The sequence below is a fragment of the Bufo gargarizans genome, chromosome 6 (genome assembly GCF_014858855.1).
Source record: "Bufo gargarizans isolate SCDJY-AF-19 chromosome 6, ASM1485885v1, whole genome shotgun sequence".
NCBI classification, from domain to species: Eukaryota; Metazoa; Chordata; class Amphibia; order Anura; family Bufonidae; genus Bufo; species Bufo gargarizans.
The window spans coordinates 235,570,602-235,592,850 of NC_058085.1; the positions used below are offsets into that span (position 1 = coordinate 235,570,602).

At 45.0% G+C, this 22,249-nt stretch overlaps 1 protein-coding gene across 1 annotated transcript in view; it reads right to left on the reverse strand.

Annotated features, from left to right (window-relative positions):
• The window catches only part of LOC122939794 (zinc finger protein 2-like), a 47,600-nt gene that overhangs the window by 20,265 nt on the left and 5,086 nt on the right, over nt 1–22,249 (reverse strand). Inside the window, exons 2-6 of the mRNA XM_044295931.1 lie at nt 17,818–17,945; nt 17,572–17,742; nt 17,365–17,488; nt 10,857–10,987; nt 10,629–10,740 (exon numbers count right to left, since the gene is read on the reverse strand). Coding sequence (XP_044151866.1) covers nt 10,629–10,740; nt 10,857–10,987; nt 17,365–17,488; nt 17,572–17,742; nt 17,818–17,895 — 616 coding nt within the window. The 5' untranslated portion in view covers nt 17,896–17,945. The remainder of the gene's footprint in view (nt 1–10,628; nt 10,741–10,856; nt 10,988–17,364; nt 17,489–17,571; nt 17,743–17,817; nt 17,946–22,249) is intronic.

Sequence of the window (22,249 nt, forward strand, 5' to 3'; positions counted from 1 at the left end):
GGGATATAAATTTGAGGCCTAGTATTTAGGCGCTGGGTGACCGGTATGGATTTAGTGACAGAATTAGACTTGGAAATGCACAGTAGCGTGTGTGTGAAGTTATTCTGAATGACCCTATGTGCACCTTGAATATTATATACCCTTTTAGGGATAGATTTCAAATAGCTCTGATATAGCAGAAACCACTAAATTATGAAATTGCTAAATTGGGAATTGTATTTCAACCCAGAACAAAAAATGTGCTTTGACGGACACTAAATAACTTGCCCAGCCACAACAGTACAGCGGTAACGACAGATTTAGCGGGATATAAATTTGAGGCCTAGTATTTAGGCGCTGGGTGACCGGTATGGATTTAGTGACAGAATTAGACTGGGATATGGCCAAAAAATAACCACACTATTGCTGGTTAAATGCACTTGGTGTGACAGCTTGACCAACCACACTACTGAGGGTTAAATGCACTTGGTGACGGGCGCAGCTTGCCCCTGATGTAGTATATGGCCAAAAAATGAACAGACTATTGCTGGTTAAATGCACTTGGTGTGACAGCTTCACCCTGATGTAGGCTTTAGCCAAAAAACAACCACACCATTGAGGGTTAAATGCACTTGGTGACAGGCGCAGCTTGCCCCTGATGTAGTATATGGCCAAAAAATGAACAGACTATTGCTGGTTAAATGCACTTGGTGTGACAGCTTGACCAACCACACTACTGAGGGTTAAATGCACTTGGTGACGGGCGCAGCTTGCCCCTGATGTAGTATATGGCCAAAAAATGAACAGACTATTGCTGGTTAAATGCACTTGGTGTCACAGCTTGACCAACCACACTACTGAGGGTTAAATGCACTTGGTGACGGGCGCAGCTTGCCCCTGATGTAGTATATGGCCAAAAAATGAACAGACTATTGCTGGTTAAATGCACTTGGTGACGGGCGCAGCTTGCCCCTGATTTAGTATATGGCCAAAAAATTAACAGACTATTGCTGGTTAAATGCACTTGGTGTGACAGCTTCACCCTGATGTAGGCTTTAGCCAAAAAACAACCACACCATTGAGGGTTAAATGCACTTGGTCGCAGCTTGGATGCACTTGGTCGCAGCACCGCACAAGACACAAAATGGCCGCCGATCACCCCAGAAAAAAGTGACTGACAAACGGTCTGGGCAGCCTAAAAACAGTGAGCATTTGAATTTCAGCAGCTCAATGATGCACAGCTGCAGATCGATCGATTAATCAAGTCCTTTGGAGGAGTTAATCTGCCTAATCTCGCCCTACTGTCGCAGCCGCAACCTCTCCCTACGCTAATCAGAGCAGAGTGACGGGCGGCGCTATGTGACTCCAGCTTAAATAGAGGCTGGGTCACATGGTGCTCTGACCAATCACAGCCATGCCAATAGTAGGCATGGCTGTGACGGCCTCTTGGGGCAAGTAGTATGGCGCTTGTTGATTGGCTGCTTTGCAGCCTTTCAAAAAGCGCCAAGAAAGCGACGAACACCGAACCCGAACTTTTACGAAAATGTCCGGGTTCGGGTCCGTGTCACGGACACCCCAAAATTCGGTACGAACCCGAACTATACAGTTCGAGTTCGCTCATCCCTACCCATAAAACAAAAACGAAAATGCTCAGGAATGAACAACTTATCTGAAGGAGTTTGTGGAGGAGCAAGTTGCTGAGCTCGTTGAATTTCAGAGGAAAGATCCGAGGATATCGCTGCCACAAAGATGCTTCCCGGTAAGATGGGTTCAGGAGGAGTGTCAGGAGGTTGGATGCAGGGCCGTCTTTAATATTGATTGGACCCTGGGCAAAAATTTACTTGGGCCCCCTGGATCCCGCCTTCCCACACCTTAGCAGGCAATCACGTCCTCCACCACAACACACACACAAAAAATCCACACATCTGGTAGAGTACAGTGAATGACTGTAAATACTTCCAGTTCTGAAGACTCCAGCCGCTCAGGATCAGTGTTCTGGGCAGCTGGGCTCAGGCTGGAAGTGGGCACCACTCTGCAGGAAGGAGACCAGGGCTCGGCTCACCGTAGTGTTACAGTGCACCCCAGCACCCCACAGTATGCAGTATAGCACCCTATAGTATACAGCACCACACAGTATGCAGTATAGCACCCCACACTATACAGTACCCCACAGTATATAGTAGAGCAGTATAGCAGCCCACAGTATACAGCACCCCACAGTATACAACACCTCACTGTATACAGCACCCCAAACTATACACGATACAGCCCCCCACACTATACAGTACAGCAGTATAGCACTCCACACTATACCGCACCCACAGTATACAGACCCCCACAGTATACAGTACAGCAGTATAGCACTCCACAATATACAGCCCCCCACACTATACAGGCCCCTCCGCACTATACAGGCCCCCCCACACTATACAGGCCCACCACACAGTATACAGACCCCCACACAGTATACAGACCCCCACACAGTATACAGCCCCCCCACACAGTATACAGACCCCCACACAGTATACAGCCTCCCACACAGTATACAGGCTCCCACACAGTATACAGACCCCCACACAGTATACAGCCCCCCCACACAGCATACAGCCCCCCCACACAGTATACAGCCCACCACACCGTATACAGCCCCCACAGTATACAGCCCCACACAGTATACAGCCCCACACAGTATACAGCCCACCACACAGTATACAGTTCCACACAATATACAGGCCCCCACACAATATACAGCACCCCACTATACAGTAGTTTACAGTTTATTAACATAACAGCCCCTGTCACCTTTTTCTGATGTAATCTTCACACAAAAAAGCTCCAGTTAACTTCTGCAACACTTCTGCTAGCACCTGTGATGACCTCATAGCCATGTGACCAGTAATTGCTAGGTTACTGGTCACATGGTGATGATGTCATTAAGGTCCTAGATCACAACGTTAAAGTACACAGACAGCTTGACACCCAGGGGCAGTAGCTAGCAGGGCTCAAGAGGCAGCTGCCTTGGGCCCCCCAGGAGCAACTGGGCCCGGGGCAGCTGCCCCTTTTGCCCCTTGGTAAAGACGGCCCTGGTTGGATGGCATTAAAACTCAGGACAAGGCATCTGCTTTAATATTTTTAATTCCTGGCCTGAAAGTAACAGAGAAGTTAAAACGAGTAAAAAATTTAGCCCACCTAGCCTGCCTAAGATTTAGGCATTTAGCCGCCTCAAGAAACACTAAAAATTCTGATGATCAGTGAGGACCGTAATACAGTGTTTAGCCCCTTCTAAAAAAAATGCATCCGTTCTTCAAATGCCCATTTTATGGCCAGTAACTCGCAGGTTTCCAATGTCGTAATTTCTCTCCGAAGGACAGAACTTGCGAGAGAAGAAGGCACACGGTCTTAAATTTGTGAAGGTTGGAAGACCCCTGGGAAAGAATGACCCCCACACCATCCTCCGAGGCATCCACCTCAAAAGGTTCCTCAGGATTAGGCTGAACCAAGAGTGGGGCCACTTGAAAACAATTTTTTAAAGTCTTAAAGGCCTGACAGGCCTCCAGTGACCAGTTGACAAGATCAGACCCTTTCTTAGTTAAATCAGTAAGGGGCTTAGCGATAACAGAAAAATTCTTTATGAATTCACAATACAATTGTCGAATCCTAAAAAGTGTTGAAGTGCCTTTAAGGAGGATGTCTTACCCAGTCTTGGATAGCTTGAACCTTACTGGGATCCATTTTAAATGAATGTGGCAGTAAGAATGTACCCAAGATAGGGACTCTCTTGAACTACAAACACACATTTCTCAAATTTAACGGAGAGATGATTCTCCCTGAGGATTCTAAGAACAGATCTGATGTGAGATACATGGGTATTCCAGTCAGGTGAAAAGACAAGAATATCATCAAGATAAACAATCATAACTTTGCCGATAAGTTCTCTAAAAATGTTGTTCAGAAAGTTCTGGGGCATAAAGTTCTGGGCCATAAAGCTGGGGCATTACAAAGACCGAATGGCATAACAAGATACTCAAAGTGTCCCTCTGGGGCATTAAAGGCTGTTTTCCATTCATCACCTTCCGTAATACGAATCAAGTTATAAGCCCCTCTCAAATCGAGTTTAGAAAACCAAGAAGCACCCAAGATCTGGTTAAATAAATCCAGAATCAACGGGATGGAATATTGATTCCTAATAGTAATTGTATTCAAGTTTCTATAAATCAATACAGGGTCTGAGACTACCTTCCTTCTTCTTAACAAAAAAGAACCCAGCTCCCAAGGGCGAGATGGAGGGCCTAATATGTCCCTTCCTAAGACTCTCCTGGATGTAGTCTCTCATGGCAGTGCATTCAGGACCAGAGAGATTGAGATGCGTCACTTAGAAAACTTGGACTCGGGAACTAACTCAATAACACAGTCATAAGGCCTATGGGGAGGGAGAGTGTCGGTCTCAGCAGTGGAAAAAACATAATGAAAATCAGCAATAAAGTGGGGAATGGCATCAAAAGAAACTCCAGCTTGAACTACCGTTAAGCAAGAACTACAGTTGGAACCCCATCTCTCTACCTCGCCCGAACCCCAGTTTATGACCGGATTATGTTGCTGAAGCCAGGGCATGCCAAGAACTGCTTGTACCAGAAGATTCTCTAAAATGAAAAAAGAACATTTCTCAGAGTGGCAGACAGGGTAATCTCGGGAGTACGGAGTTTTATCGTGCCCCCCAGGAGGGGTGTAGAGTCGATAGCAACCACCTGGAACAGAGGTGACAATTTTAGTATTGGGATCCCTACCCGTTCAACAAATTTGAGATCAACAAAACGAAATGCTGACCCAGAATCCACAAAAGCACTTCCTGACCCCTTTAAGACCCCCAAGGAAATTGAGACAGGCAACAATAGCTTGCTTCTTACCACCTCTGGGAATACCTTGTCGTTGGATCCCTCTGACTTGGACGATCTTCCGGAAGGAGGAGCTTTGGGACATTGACAAACCCGGTGGTCGGAATCGCCACAATAAAAACAAGAGCCGCGACGACGGCGTAGTTCTCTTCGCATCATCCCGATCTGCATAGGCTCGTCCAACTGAGCCTCCATCTTGGGTTCGGTAGGAGAAGTCTCAGGTTTGAGAAGGGGAGAAAACAAATGCTCCCGCTCTCTCTCACTAATCCGTCTGTCTAATCTGATGGCTAAGGTCATGGTCTCCTCTAAAGAGTCAGGACTGGGGTAGCAGACCAGCATATCCTTCAACCTCTCTCTCAACCCTGCTCTATATTGGCATTTGAGAGCAGGTTCGTTCCAGCCCAAGAAAACGCACCACTTGCGGAACTGGGTGCAATAATCTTCCACGGGCCACTCTCCTTGGGTAAGGGCCTTTATATTAGATTCAGCCACAGATGCCCGGTCAGGCTCATCGTAAAGGACCCCTAGTGCCTGGAAAAAGAGGTCGACTGAATTGAGACAAGGGGAGTCAGACGACAAAGAAAAGGCCTACTCCTGGGGGTCCCCTTGAAGCAAAGAGATGATTATCCCAACCCTTTGTGGGTCAGGGCCCAAGGAGGGAGGTCGTAGAGGGAAACAAAGTCTGCAGCTCTCCCTGAAAGCTAAAAAATTCCGGAGGTCACCCGAGAACCGATCAGGTAATTTAATATGCGGTTCTACCTGAATGGCGGCGGAAGCGAGAATGGGGGGTGTCTGGGCGGTCTCATGTACTTGTAACCTCTCCCCTAATTCTTGCACAATTTGGGCAAGACCCTGCACATGCTCGATGAGACTATGTAGAGGGTCCATGTTAATTTGAGGCCTGTGATTCTGTCACGAGTAAGGAAGGTAGAGAGGAAGTGCACCCCCTAAACTGCCACCCTCAACCCTGTCCCTGCCTACTTGCACCACCCGCCCTAGGTGACGGGGCGCAACTGGGCGGCGGTCCCTGACCTACGTAAGTGTAGAGCAGAGCGAACAGAGAAAGAGAGGAACAGACAGCCAAGGCAGAAGGCGGTACACAAGACTAAGGCAACGGATAGACAGGGAGGTAGATAAGATAACAGTACCCAGTGATGGGAAAGGCAATGGCGGGTCAACTAGCCGAGGTCGGTCCGGGAGGTCACGTCAATACAAGGGATGAGGCAGGAGACGAAATCCGAGAACAAGCCGAGGTCAAATCCGAGAGGTAGCATAGGTACCAAGGGAGCAGGCAAAGCGAGGTCAGGAAACAAACAAGGTCAATACCAGAGGTCAAGTAGGAAGCAATAATAATAGTACACACAGTCCTAGAGACCAAAATCACAGGCAACCTGTAGCCAGCAGGCCGCCTGTATTTATAGTGGGGAGTGAGGGTCATGTGACGTGGCCAGGGTCACATGACCGACAGACAGACAAGTCGAGCACCGAGTGATCAGCTCGGCGCTCAAGGCAGACCTAGGAGCAGGGAGCCTCCCAGCTAGCAAAGCCGCCCAGAAGCTAAGCAGCAGGTCTGCGGCTGATGGGAGACAGAGTGCGCCTTCGGTGCCCCATTACAGCTACACTGCATGCCACAACTGATGGTGTGTAGCCACACTATCGCCGTCCCCTTTGCGATTTTAACAGGGTCTTTTCGATAAAGTATTTTTTGTTGTGCATTTTTTTTATTTTCATACCGTAGTGATTTTCTTGGGGACAGGGGTGGGGGGGGGCTTTCTAGTTATTTAAAATTAGGGTACTTTCACACTAGCGTTTTTCTTTTCCGGCACTGAGTTCCGTCCTAGGGGCTCAAATCCGGAAAAGAACTGATCAGTTTTATCCTAATGCATTCTGAATGGAGAGTCCGTCCCTCAGGATGCATCAGGATGTCTTCTGTTCAGTCTTTTTGACTGATCAGGCTTTTCAGAAAAACTTAGCATGCAGTATTTTTACCTCCGGCCAAAAATCCTGAACACTTTGACTAACGCGGGATCCGGCCTTTTTCCCATTGACTTGCATTAACGCCGGATCCGGCGCCGTGTGTTCAGTCAAAACGGATCCGGATTTTGCATGTTAAACCTGAAAAATAGGGAAAAAAAGTTAAAGTCCATAAATGGCGGATCCGTTTTTTCCAATGCATTTTTCCATTGTGATCGAAAGCCTGATCAGGATTCAAATGTAATCAGTTTTCACACGTTTTTCTGGATCCGGCGGGCAGTTCCGGTGTCGGAATTGAACGCCGGATTCAAACAACGCTAGTGTGAAAGTAGCCTTAGAGTGGATATTATTTTGTAGGTAATATTCAGGAACAAATGGTCAGAAACAGAAAACAAATATTCTTTCATACTATGCTTTAATAAACTGTATTTACACAAAAAATGAACCCTCTAATTCTCCTGTAAATAGTGCTGTGAAATATGTGCACCTTGTGTAATGAATATCCCTCCCTTAACTGGATGCAGCCTTTGTACATGGACAATAATCATCTAAGTACAGAATTGGTGATTTGTGCATTTTTATTGCATTTTACAAAATTAGTTGTTTTTTTGTTTAGTTTTTTTACTGTGGGTCACAGGTTAGCAGGAAACACATTACCTATGTGTTTCCGGTTGCCTCCATATACAGACCACTGATAACAATTATCTAATGATAATAGCCTATAGACCACTATTACCAGTGATCTGTATATATAAAGGCCCTATTACACCTGAAGACAATCGTTCAGATTACCCAATGAACGAGCAGGTACTTGGAATCTCTCAACAGGTTTAAAAATCATTTTTTGCTGGCGACCAAATTGGTGTCCTCCCTATGTGCTGACAAAAACTCACCCAATTGGTTGGGGATCCCATCAGCGGAGCCCAAGAGATTTAGCCAGAACAGGTATATGTTCATTTTGTACATTACTGAGGGGGCATTGCGCGCCAGGGTCCCTATCATTGGCGAGTGGTCCGACACTCCTCTAGGTGAATATAATATGGAGCGAAGGTTTAACAAAACATTTCCACTTGTAGCATGTAATTGATTTGTGTCAGTAAGTGATGGCCGCTGCCGTGACAGGAATATTCCCGGGCTATAGAGTGAGTAACCCTCCATAAATCAAACGGAATTCTGTCATGAATCTGCTTAAGTGTGAAGGAGCTTCTATTGCTGATGGACGGGGGGGTCCATCTACAAATGGTCCATGGACGGGTCTACTAACATGTTCAAGTCTCCCATACATATAGTTTTAGCATATAGACACGTGGCTGCAAAGGTAGCTGCCAGGTGTAGCACCTGCATAGATCCAGGGGGAGGATTATAAATTCCTAGTAAAGTATATTGTACATTGTCAGTAAGAGAGCCTTCCGAATCAACTGCTAGATCTTTTACCACTTATTGTAAGTGTTTATGTACTAGTAGGGATACTCTCCTAGAAGAGGGGGAATGATAGGAACGCACAGCCCATTGAACCCAGGGTTTCTGTAAAACTCGTAAAGCATTATCGGTAAGATGCGTTTCTTGGAGGCAGAGAATATGCATCTAATAAGGGAAAATACCATGGATCTTTTACGAGGGTTGCCCAAACCTCTGACATTCCATGACATGATCTTTAAGTCCGCCATGATTTCTGAGACAGACATGTGACATTCAGGTGTACAAATACTGCAGTTGACATGCAAGTGTGCAACAGTGTGATTTAAGAAGTTATACTCATCATTTGGGAACTACTAGTAACCTTAAAAATCAAGGAAAAGAACCAGAAACTTCTATCAGTACAATAATTGTAGAATCGCATTTAAGTCTGGAATAAGTTGCGGTAATCCAGACTATGGGCCAGAAATACCGGGATGCCCCTACCAGGGATGTTGGGTGGCAGAAGCATGCGGCTACAGCACTTAAACGACCATTCAGACAAGTATAAGCAAAAGAGTGTGCAGCCCCCTCACGACGCCATCTGATGATAAGTCCGCTAATACTGCCAGAGTCCTCAGCGTTTCGGTGATAGCCGCCTCAGGGCCAGCCATTCAGTATATTCTCCAGGTGCGGTGAAGAAAATTGCTCTGTGGCTTAGCAGGGTATCTCATGGAGTAAGGAATGTTAGCCTCTCTCAAGCATCTCTTGACATCCATAACAGTGGCACGCTGCTTTTGGAGTTCCATGGAGAAATCTAGAAAGATGGAAACTCTGGCATTGTCGTACTTGATTTCTTGTCCTCAGGAGTGCCAGGATCTTGTCTCTATCTTTGCAGTTGAGAAATCACACCAACATAGGACAGGGAGGGGCCCCAGGTGGTAGAGGTTTTGCTGGCACTCTATGCGCCTGTTCCACAGCATAGGCCTGGGAGAAGTCTGCGTCTGTCAAAAGTTCCTTTATCCATTTTTTTTACGAACACATCTGGTGTGCGACCCTCCGCTCTCTCTGCAAGGCCGATTATTCTGATGTTTTTTGCGGAGCCCGTTTTCAAGGTCGTCAGCTTTATTTTTCCATAGGTCTGCTTTAGCATTGAGGTCAGATAGAGCTCTTGAGACAGTGGCAGTAGCATCCTGTATGCAATGCGTTCCTCTGTATGTTGTACTCTGTCCCGCAGGTTATGCAGATCTTGGCACAGAAGTCCCAGGTCAATTTTGACTTCATCAAGTTTCCCGGCAAGGGACGTTTTGCATGCTGGAATCGCTTCTAGGACTTGAGCTGACACCTGTTTGAGTGCCCTCCTCAGCAGGCATATCAGTCATTGCCGCATCCGCAGTAGTACTGGCTCTGGTGTGTACAGTGCGCTGTGGTAATGGCAAGCGCAAACTCTCATCTGGTTTCCTAGCAAACTTCTGCAATCTTTCAGTGGCACGTTGTGGATTTTGTGGCCCCATTGTTATGTCAGGATAGAAACAGTTAATCAGAGGTGATGCCAGATCTTAGAGTCCCTTGTGATAGGCGACTAGTTTCAGGGCCCTATGATCAATTAGTAAGGATCCAGAAAAGGTCTGTCAGGGCAGCTAAGACCCTCTATATTTGCTTTATATAAGCAGGAGTGAAAGGAGCAGCAATTCTGGTTTGCTGTAATAGTGTCTCCTACAGCAGTTGTATAAGCTGTGGGACATGCTGCACTAAGCTCCTCCCTTCTTCTTGTTGCCTCAGAGAACTGGGAAAATGGCTGTGTGGCGGGAAAGGGGGTGAAGTTTCAGGCCCAGGGGCCACCGCTCTCTACCCCTCTGTTGTGGCCCCTGATTGATTCCCCACCTGAGCGCTATATACCTGGTTAGTCTCAGGGAAGCCATCCGTATCAATATTTTCCTGCGGCTCGGCTCCTTTTCTTTTCCAGCCGGTAAGTTTTCAGATCGGCGTGGTCCCACCAGTTATGGGACACTTCCAGTAGGCTGTTGGTGGTCCGGTGATTGCAGGATTTGTTCTGGCGTGACTGCTGCGAAACCCCGTTCAAGCATGTCCAGCCATCTTCGCTGCTGGCCACGCCCCTCCTGCCTTACCTTTTTTAAATAAAAGCCCCATTCACTTCTATTGAGCCAGAGCTGCATACGCACAATATAGAACATGCTGCAATTTCTCCTGAACGCAAAGATGATGTGTGAAAAACAAGGCTCGTGTACACAGCTTCATAGAAATTAATGGGTCAGGATTCAGTCTGGATGCTATGCATTTGCTACACGCACTGCATCCGGACAGAAAACCTGCCTGTGTGAAAGAGCCCTAGAAGGAAAGTACAGCTGTTCAATGAATAGTACTCACCTGGGGTAAGATCTATAATCGTTTCCTTCTGCTGCTGTTCACTTACGGCATTCATTCTTTTTCCTTTGATCTTAGGAGCAACTTCAACTTCCCACATACTTACATCTTCAACCTAAATAATGCAATAAAATAAAAGTCAATGGGGGTCATTTATGAAATATCTGGCAGAGCAGAACAATGGAAATAATAGCAGTAATATAAACCCAGCCTAAATTAAGTGTAAAATACCTTGTTATGTTTCTTGGAGACTTCGTTTGGCTTCATAACACAATCTTGAATCACAGTTTGGTTTTCCACTTTAGCATCTTGTGGACAAAGAGGACTGGTACTTCTCTCTTCTGTATTTCTCTTAGACCCATCTGTTGAAAATAAACACATTGTCTAAATTCATAGCTTATACAATGCATTTGGGAAGTCTTCAGATCCTTTCACTTTTTTCACATTTTGATATGTTGCAGACTTGTGCTCAATTAAAAAAAAAAACCACTAAATTCCCCATAAAAAACAGAATTTTATATTTTTTTGCAAATTTATTAAAAAGGAAAAACTACAATGTTTAATGGACAAGGGCATTCAGACACTTTGTGTGTGGCACTTAAAATTTATCTCTGGGGATCTTCCATTTCCCTTGATCATGTTTAACGTGTTTCTACACCTTGATTACTGTCCACCTGTGGTAAAATCAGTTGATTGGACATGATTTGGAAAGATACATCCCTGTCTATATAGGGTCTCACAGCTGACAATGCATATCAGACCAAAAACCAATCCATGAGGAGGAAAGAACTGTCTAGTAGAGGTCAAAGACACAAATGTGTGGAGGTACAGATGTGAAGATGGGTACAATTTTTTTTTCCTGTACTGAAAGTTCCCAAGAGCACAGTGGCCTCCATAATTCTTAACTCCTTCTAGAGCTGGCCACCCCACCTAAGTAATTGAGGAATAAGGTCCTTGGTAAAAGAGGTGACCAAGAACCCAATGGTCACCCAGGCTCAGCTCCAAAGATCCTGTGTGCAAATGCGATAAGCTTCCAGAAGGTCAACCACATCACTGCAGCACTCCACCAATCTGGGATATTGCAGAGTCACCAGAAAGAAGCCCCTCCTCAGTAAAAGACACTTGAAAGCCTGCCTGAAGTTTGTAAAAAAGGTCCCTAAAGGACTCTTACACAGTGAAAAACAAGATTGACCATTTTGGCCTCAACTCTAAGTGTTATGTCTGGGGGAACCAAGCACTGCTTATCACCTTCATCCCTACAGTAAAGCATGGTGGTGGCAGCATCATGCTGTGAGGGTGTTTTTCAAAGGCTGGGTCAGGGAGGCTGGTTAGGGTTAAGGCCCCATGCACACGGCCGTGGAACCGCGGCCTGGATCCCTCCTGAGAGCAGGAGCGCACGGCGTCACTGGTTGCTATGACGCCGTGCGCTCCCTGCTGCCGCCGCTGTACAGTAATACACTGGTATGATCTATACCAGTGTATTACTGTACTGTGCCGGCAGCAGGGAGCGCACAGGCGTCATAGCAACCAGTGACGCCGTGCGCTCCTGCTCTCAGGAGGGATCCAGGCCGCGGTTCCACGGCCCGCACACGGCCGTGTGCATGGGGCCTAAGGGAAAGCTGAATGGAGAAAAGTACAGAGATATTCTAGATGAAAACCTGATGCAGAGTGCTCTGGATCTTCCAACAAGATAATGATCCGAGGCACACGCCAATACAACACAGGAGTGGCTTAGGGACAACTCAGCCAGAGCCTTGACTTGAACCCAATCGAACATCTCCTGAAAACTGGAAAATGTCTTAGTTTTATCTTTTCAATAAATTAGCAACATTTCAAACATTCTGTTTTCACTTTTTCATTATGGAAGTATTGATTGCAGAGATATGGGGGAAAGACTTGAATTATTTTTAGTTTAGCATAAAGGCCCCATTATAACAAAATGTGAAAAAAGTGAAAGGGACTGAAGGCTCTTTGAATGCATTGTATATAATGATCACATCATGCATGTACAGGGTGTTCGGAAAGTCTTCAAACCCTTTTTCCTTTTTTCACATTTTGTTATGTTGTGACCTACAGTAAAAAAAAATCTAGTTTTTTCCCCCCCATCATTCTGCACTCAATAAAAATGTTCTAAATCTTTTCTAATTTATTAAAAACGTAAGAACTAAAATATTATATTGACAAAAGTATTCAAACCCTTTACTCAGGACTTAGGTGAAGCACTTTTGGCAGTGATTACAGCCTCCAGTCTTCTTAGGTATGATGCCACAAGTTTTGCACACCTGTATTTGGGGATATTCTGCTATTCTCTGCAGATCCCCTCAAGCTCTGTCAGGTTGGATAGGACTGTTGGTGGAAAGTCATTTTCAGAGATGTTCTATTGGGTTTTAGTCAGGGCTCTGGCTGGGCCACTCAAGGACATTCACAGAGTTGTCTTTAACCATCTCCCGACCGCCTAACGCAGGGATGCGTCCTTCGGGCGGCCGGGTTATTCCTCCTTGGCGCATCGGCTCGTCATCTCGCGCGCGTTCACAGCGACGCGCAGCTAAGAAGTTGATCTACAGCCTGCCAGCAGCGATCATTCGCTGGCAGGCAGTAGATGCGATTTTTTTTAACCCCAAAAAGGTATATTAGATGCTGTTTTGTTAACAGCGTCTAATATACCTGCTACCTGGTCCTCTGGTGGTCGCTTTTGCGTGGATCGACCACCAGAGGACACAGGCAGCTCTGCAAGTAGCACCAATCACCACACTACACTACACCCGGACGTCTGAATAGAGCCTTACAGGGGTGTGATCAATGACAGGGGGGTGATCAGGGAGTCTATATGGGGTGCTCAGGGGTTAATAAGTGACATGTTCTATAGGCTCTACAAAAAACGCAGTGTTCGCCCAATCAGGCCTGATCTTGTGCGCACACTTGCGTTCAGTCCGCCCCACCGCAGTGACCGAATTTTTTTTTCTGATCACTGCAAAAACATTGTAAAATCGCTGCGGCGCTATAAAGATCACTTTAAGGGGCTTGGGGTGTCTTCTTTCCAAAATGAAGTCACTTGTGGGGTATTTATATTGCCCTGGCATTTTTGGGGCCCTAAAGCGTGAGAAGTAGTATGGAATCCAAATGCCTAAAAATGCCCTCCTAAAAGGTACTCATTGGAATTTGGGCCCCTTTGCGCACCTAGGCTGCAAAAAAGTGTCACACATGGTATCGCCGTACTCAGGAGAAGTAGGGCAATGTGGTTTGGGGTGTATTTTTACATATACCCATGCTGGGTGATTGAAATATCTCTGTAAATTGACAAATTTGTATAAAAAAATGTAAAAAGCTGTCATTTACAGAGATATTTCTCACACACAGTATGGGTATATGTAAAAATACACCCCAAAACACATTGCCGTACTTCTCCTGAGTACGGCGATACCACATGTGTGACACTTTTTTGCAGCCTAGGTGCACAAAGGGGCCCAAATACCAATGAGTACTTTTTAGGAGGGCATTTTTAGACATTTGGATTCCAGACTTCTTCTCACGCTTTAGGGCCCCTAAAATGCCAGGGCAGTATAAATACCCATTTTGGAAAAAAGACACCCCAAGGTATTCCATGAGGGGTATCGTGATAGGGTGTCTACTTTCCTAAATGGGGTCATTTGTGGGGTGTTTCTACTGTCTGGGCATTGTAGAACCTCAGGAAACATGACAGGTGCTCAGAAAGTCAAAGTGCGTAAATTAATTTTTTTGCACCATAGTTTGTAAATGCTATAACTTTTACCCAAACCAATAAATATACACTTATTGCATTTTTTCTTTTTATCAAATACATGTAGAACAATACATTTAGAGAAAGATGTATATAGAAATGTAGTTTCATTTGAAAGATTTTACAACAGAAAGTTAAAAATGTCATTTTTTTGCAAAAATTTCGGTCAATTTTGATTAATATAAAAAAATGTCAGCAGCAATGAAATACCACCAAATGAAAGCGCTACTAGCGAGAAGAAAAGGAGGGAAAATTCATTTGGGTGGTAAGTTGTATGACCGAGCAATATGACTGAAAGTAGTGTAGCGCAGAATTGTAAAAAGTGGTCTGGTCAATAAGGGGGTTTAAGCTAGGGGGGCTGAGGTGGTTAAAGCGTAACTGACATTTTTTTTATTTGTGTAATATATAGGGGCAGTGATACTGACTTTTTGTAATATACTTTAATTACTGAAATCATGCATTTCCATTAGAAAAATAGCTCGAAAGTGGCCCATTGCAAGCAGCGTTCAGGATGTCCGCCTGCTTAGCGGAGCGGAGGCCAAACGCTGCCAGACTGATGCATTCTGAGCGGATCAGCATCCACTCAGAATGCATTAGGGCTGGACTGAAGCGTTCGGGGCCGCTTGTGAGAGCCTTTGAACGGAACTCACAAGCGGAGCCCCGAACGCTAGTGTGAAAGTAGCCTTAGTTTGGTGGGGCAAGCAGTTCTAGGAAGAGTCCTGGTTGTTCCAAACTTCTTCCATTTAAGAATTATGGAGGCCAATGTGCTCTTGGGAACTCCCAGTGCAGCAGAATTTTTTTGTACCTTTCTCCAGATCTGTACCCCCCATACAATCATCTCTCTGAGCTCTACAGGCCGTTCTTTCCTCCTCATGGCTTGGTTTTTGCTATGATAAGCATTGTCAGCTGTGAGACCTTATATAGACAGGGCTGTGTCTTTCCAAATCCAAAATTTACCACAGATGGACCCTAAGCAAGCTGTAGAAACATCTCAAAGATCACGAAGAGAAATGGGAGGCCCTCAGAGCTCAATTTCAAGTGTTATTGCAAAGGGTCTGAATATGTATGTCCATACAAAATTTTACTTTCTCCATTTTAAAAAATTTGCAAAGGGTCTGAATACCTACAGTACAGACCAAAAGTTTGGACACACCTTCTCATTCAAAGAATTTTCTTTATTTTCATGACTATGAAAATTGTAGATTCACACTGAAGGCATAAAAACTATGAATTAACACATGTGGAATTATATACATAACAAAAAAGTGTGAAACAACTGAAAATATGTCATATTCTAGGTTCTTCAAAGTAGCCACCTTTTGCTTTGATTACTGCTTTGCACACTCTTGGCATTCTCTTGATGAGCTTCAAGAGGTAGTCACCTGAAATGGTTTTCACTTCACAGGTGTGCCCTGTCAGGTTTAATAAGTGGGATTTCTTGCCTCATAAATGAGGTTGGGACCATCAGTTGCGTTGTGGAGAAGTCAGGTGGATACACATCTGATAGTCCTACTGAATAGACTGTTAGAATTTGTATTATGGCAAGAAAAAAACAGCTAAGTAAAGAAAAACGAGTGGCCATCATTACTTTAAGAAATGAAGGTCAGTCAGTCCGAAAAATTGGGAAAACTTTGAAAGTGTCCCCAAGTGCAGTCACAAAAACCATCAAGCTCTACAAAGAAACTGGCTCACATGTGGACCGCCCCAGGAAAGGAAGAACAAGAGTCACCTCTGCTGCGGAGGATAAGTTCATCCGAGTCACCAGCCTCAGAAATCGCAGGTTAACAGCAGCTCAGATTAGAGACCAGGTCAATGCCACACAGAGTTCTAGCAGCACACACATCTCCAGAACAACTGTTAAGAGGAGACTGTGTGAATCAGGCCTTCATGGCAGAATATCTGCTAGGAAACCACTGCTAAGGACAGGCAACAAGCAGAAGAGACTTGTTTGGGCTAAAGAACACAAGGAATGGACATTAGACCAGTGGAAATCTGTGCTTTGGTCTGATGAGTCCAAATTTGAGATCTTTGGTTCCAACCACCGTGTCTTTGTGCGACGCAGAAAAGGTGAACTGATGGACTCTAGCTGCCTGGTTCCCACCGTGAAGCATGGAGTAGGAGGTGTGATGGTGTGGGGGTGCTTTGCTGGTGACACTGTTGGGGATTTATTCAAAATTTAAGGCATACTGAACCAGCATGGCTACCACAGCATCTTGCAGCGGCATGCTATTCCATCCGGTTTGCGTTTAGTTGGACCATTATTTATTTTTTAACAGGACAATGACCCCGAATACACCTCCAGGCTGTGTAAGGGCTATTTGACCATGAAGGAGAGTGATGGGGTGCTGCGCCAGATGACCTGGCCTCCACAGTCACCGGACCTGAACCCAATCGAGATGGTTTGGGGTGAGCTGGACCGCAGAGTCAAGGCAAAAGGGCCAACAAGTGCTAAGCATCTCTGGGAACTCCTTCAAGACTGTTGGAAGACCATTTCAGATGACTACCTCTTGAAGCTCATCAAGAGAATGCCAAGAGTGTGCAAAGCAGTAATCAAAGCAAAAGGTGGCTACTTTGAAGAACCTAGAATATGACATATTTTCAGTTGTTTCCCACTTTTTTGTTATGTATATAATTCCACATGTGTTAATTCATAGTTTTGATGCCTTCAGTGTGAATCTACAATTTTAATAGTCATGAAAATAAAGAAAACTCTTTGAATGAGAAGGTGTGTCCAAACTTTTGGTCTGTACTGTATGTCCATGCAACATTTTGGTTTTTCCTTTTCAATAAATTTTCAAAAATGTATAACATCGTATTTTCACTTTGTCATTATGGGGTAATGAGTACAGACTGATTGGAAAAACTTTTTTTTTATTTGAGCACAAGGCCGCAACATAACAAAATGTGAAAAAATTTGAAGGGTCTGAAGACTTTCCGAATGCATTAGATCTATGTGACCCTCAAAACTGCTCTCTCCTTTACCCAGTGATTTGAGGCGCTGATGAGTCTCCATAATGAAGTCCTTGTATAGATCCTTGTGTCCTTCTAAATACTCCCACTCCTCCATGGAGAAATAGACAGTGACATCCTGATACCTTATAGGAACCTGACACACACAAGCACACATTATCATCTTGGCACCTGTCTTGGATTACTGTATAATACCCCTGTATTCCTAGCAATGCTCACCTCTCCAGTCAGCAGATGAATGATCTTGTTAGTGAGTTCCAAAATCTTCTGCTCATTGTTTCTCTCATATATCGGATGAAATGAAGGCAATGTGATAGGGTTTTGAGTCCTGCTCAATTTTCCTGGGATGTCGAGGCAGCTGCTGAGTGTCTTCTTCAAGGGACCATAGTTCTAAATAAAGAGAGGGACAAGAAACATTATATTTTTGATCAGGACTTATGTTACATAGTTACTAGAATCACTTACATCCCCAGTGAGCAAATAGATGATCTCCAGGGTGAAACTTAATATTTGCTCAGTTACATGACTCTTCTCCTGGTCCATTCTGAAGACTGAGCTTTGGCCCTGCTGCTTGGGACCAGATGTCCAGAGCCCTGAATTTAGAGAATAGAAAATATTCACAGTAATTATGTTTATTGGAGACTACCAACAACAAGATCATCACAAAATGCAAGGCTGATCAGACATTAAAGAGATTCTCTCATGAGATTTTACCCCTATGACCTAAACATATGCACATGTCCAGAGTAATAAGAATAATCCTAAACTGGCCTTATTAAACTTCACTGTGGCTCTATTTGCCCAAAAAACTGGTTTTTATAACCTGTCAATCACTCACTTAAGGTGCCCAAGGGGAGGTCCGTTAATACAGGGTACCCGGCCACACCCCTCGCCACCCTGTGCCCAACGCCGCATTCGCTGTCTTCTGATGTGCATGCGCACTTCGCTCAACGAAGCCGCTGCCAGGAGTCCACGGCGCATCAGGCTGAGCCTAGTGCGCAGGCGCGGGATCTGGCAGAGGGACAGGTAGGATTGCGTAGGCGGCGCTGAGCTGTAGAAGGCGGCGCAGAAGGCGGCGCTGGGCACCGGACGACGAGGGGTGCAGCCGGACACCCTGTATTAACGGACCTCCCCTTGGGCACCTTAAGTGGGTGATTTACAGGTTATAAAAAAACTGTTTTTTGGGGCAAACAGAGCCACAGTGAAGTTTAATAAGGCCAGTTTAGGATTATTCTTATTACTCCGGACATGAGAATATGTTTAGGTTATAGGGGTAAAATCTCATGACAGAATCCCTTTAACCTAATTCTACTGTAACAGACATAAGGTGTTCTTCTTGAAAAGATCTGAGATCTATTTAGGAGTCGGAAAGGATATATAGCATGGGTGAATATAAAGGGGATGGAGGGTGAGCTCCACTTTGACCATGGGAGAAGAATGGGGGGGGCTCCCTACTGATAATAACATGTTACCCCACCATATACAGTAGTTCACCTGTGGAAGTGCTCAAATTACTTCACACACAAAGATAGCAGCTCAAATACTACTAGGACTGAGGTTAGAAACCGTGTCTCTGCTGTAATCCACTCATACCTGCAACCTCCTAACTACAGAAACAAAGTCTCAGCTCTCACGCACACAGGTTAGGTTAAAGGGGTTATCCAATAGTGGAAATACCCACAAACAATGTCTGGGACCCTCCTATAGATATTTATCCGCATCCCTCCGAATCGCTGCACAGCTGCCACTGCATCTCCCTGTCGGGTGGATCAAAACATACGGTGATGAGGGGAGCAGGTTAATAGCAGGCCCTGGCAGTGAACAACACCCTAGAATTGCGAGGAGTACAAGAGGCGACTGTGCAGAGATCAGCAGGGATGTGGGTGCCAGGGATCGAGTAAGTATCGTCTATAGGAGACGCCCAGGCATGTGGGGAGGTATTTCTACTACTGGATAACCGCTTTAAATCACTGTGAACATACCCTTAACAATGTATGGGACATTTACAATGATGGGCCTACAACACAGTAATGCAGCATAAGGCCCCTTTCACACTTGCGTTGTCCGGATCCGGCATAGAGTTCCGTCGTTGGGGCTCTATGCCGGAAGAATCCTGATCAGGATTATCCCCATGCATTCTGAATGGAGAGAAATCCGTTCAGGATGCATCAGGATGTCTTCAGTTCCGGAACGGAACGGAACGTTTTTTGGCCGGAGAAAATACCGCAGCATGCTGTACATTGAAAGGCATTGATCCGGATCCGGCCTTAAGCTAAACGTTGTTTCGGCGCATTGCCGGATCCGACGCTTAGCTTTTTCTGAATGGTTACCATGGCTGCCGGGACGCTAAAGTCCTGGCAGCCATGGTAAAGTGTAGCGGGGAGCGGCGGAGCGGCATACTTACCGTCCGTACGGCTCCCGGGGCGCTCCAGAGTGACGTCAGGACGCCCCAGGCGCATGGATGACGTGATCGCATGTACACGTCATCTCTGACGTCACTCTGGAGCGCCCCGGGAGCCGCACGGACTGTAAGTATGCCGCTCCCCCGCTCCCCGCTCCTACTATGGCAACCAGGACTTTAATAGCGTCCTGGCTGCCATAGTAACACTGAAAGCATTTTGAAGACGGATCCGTCTTCAAATGCTTTCAGTACACTTGCGTTTTTCCGGATCCGGCGTGTACCTCCGGCAAGTGGAGTACACGCCGGATCCGGACAACGCAAGTGTGAAAGGGCCCTTAATACAGTAATGGTGCACCACATAGAAACATAGAATGTGTCGGCAGATAAGAACCATTTGGCCCATCTAGTCTGCCCAACATCCTTAACCATCACTTGTTCATGACAGCTCACATATGCAGAGAGAAGTGTGGCTTAAAGGGGTTGTGAGTCTTCATTAGATTTATTTTTATTTTTTTAACATAGTAATGGCCAATCAAAATAATTAATGAGAATAATGTGTAAATATCAAACAATGCACAAGAATACAAAGAAATGACTATAATAAAGAAAATACCAGTACTATCAATAGAAATTATTTATATTTAATTAAAATGAATAACAATACATGCCTAATAAAACTTAAAGGGGTACAAACAGCTTAAATAAAAAACATATATGTAGATAGATAGATAGATAGATAGATAGATAGATAGATAGATAGATAAATAAATAAATAGACAGATATAGATGTATATGCACACAGACAGTGGTGCTTCAAAGTTAGTAAAACCTTCAGACTTTCTATATTTCTGCATACATTTAATCTACAGTACAACTACATCAGACTTTCAAGTCCTAAAAGTAGATTAAAATTACTAAATTAAACAAATCAAAAATATTACACTTGGTCAAATAATTTGAAGATGAAATTAGATGTTTACAATAGGGATAACATCCAAAGTCAATTCACATAAAACTGTCTTCTAATACTTTACGGAGCAGCAGTTCCGTACAGTATTAGAATGTATTGGCTCCGATGAGCCGAAGTTATTGCTTCGCGAAGTCTCACAAGACTTTGCGTAATAACTTCAGAAATTAATTTGTTCTGTAAAAAAAACATTTCCCAAACTCGAATTCAGTTCCAAGGAGCTTCGGCTCATCGGAGCCAATACATTCTAATACTGTACGGAGCTCCTGCTTAGAACAAAGTTTTATGCAAATTGACTTAGGATGTTTCATCCGAAGTCGATTTGCTCATCCCCTATTATTAGCCCGGGCTACTTGAGAAACCTTGACGTGGTGCCCGGGCTTAGACATGTTCTACACCGTAGGACATGTTGACTAATCTCTCAATTTTAAAATCAGTTTGAGGGTTTAGTGAGACCGCAGAGTGCACCTGTATTTGTTGTTGTTTTGTTATATTGTTATATTGATTATTCCATCCGCACTTGTTACCTTGTGTGAGATGTCTATTGTGGTACTTGTGGTTCGCCGCGGGCATCCTCCACCGTATGCATTTTGCTGGGGATCGCCATTAGCAACGGGCCACAAGTGCAGGATTTGCTCCCCTATATATATGCACGACTGCATGTGGGTTTGAGCACCTCCTGCTAATGCCACCTTGTCTTTTTTGGTTTGCATCCCTATTAACAATCAATGGCATGACAATCAGGTGTGAGTGACGCAGAATACATAAGAATAAGTCATCAATATGGGACACCTGACAACCTCCTTTAACCCCTCCCTCGCCATACATGTATTATTTGTGTTCTGTTCTGCTGCAGAATTAAAGAGGACCTTTCACCTGTAAAAAGAATGTGAACTAAGTATGCTGCCATAGAGAGCGGGGCCCGGGCATCTCACTGCACTTACTATTATCCCTGGGTGCCGCTCCGTTCTCAGCCTGGGAGTTTTTTTTCTCCCAGGCTGTGAGCTCTGCGCTGCGATTGGCCAGCGCTGCAGCCTAGGAGAAGGAGACGCCCACAGGACAAGGGCAGACACCACCTACTATAACTTACAGAGGGAAGATACCGGAGGGCATAACGGGAGAACGGAGCGGCACCCGGGAATAATAGTAAGTGCAGTGAGCTCCCCGGGCCCCGCTCTCTATGGCAGCATACTTAGTTCACATTATTTTTACAAGTGAAAGGTCCTCTTTAATATCCGAAAATTGGCTAACATAGGGGATGTCTTTACATTGCAGATTTTGTTGGAATTGCCATGTAAAAATCCTGGCTTTAATCCAATAGAAATGTTGTGGAAGGACCTGGGCGAGCAGAGGAAACCCACCAACACAACAGATACAACATGACTGCTACAGTTAACCACCAGCCACAACAGTGACCTTAGTGGTGTTAACACTACAGTCAGTGACTGGCAGCAGCAGTCATGTCTCTGTAATGAAAGCAGAAGGCAGGCACAGCAGGAAACAGTATGGGTATATGCACATGGTGTGTA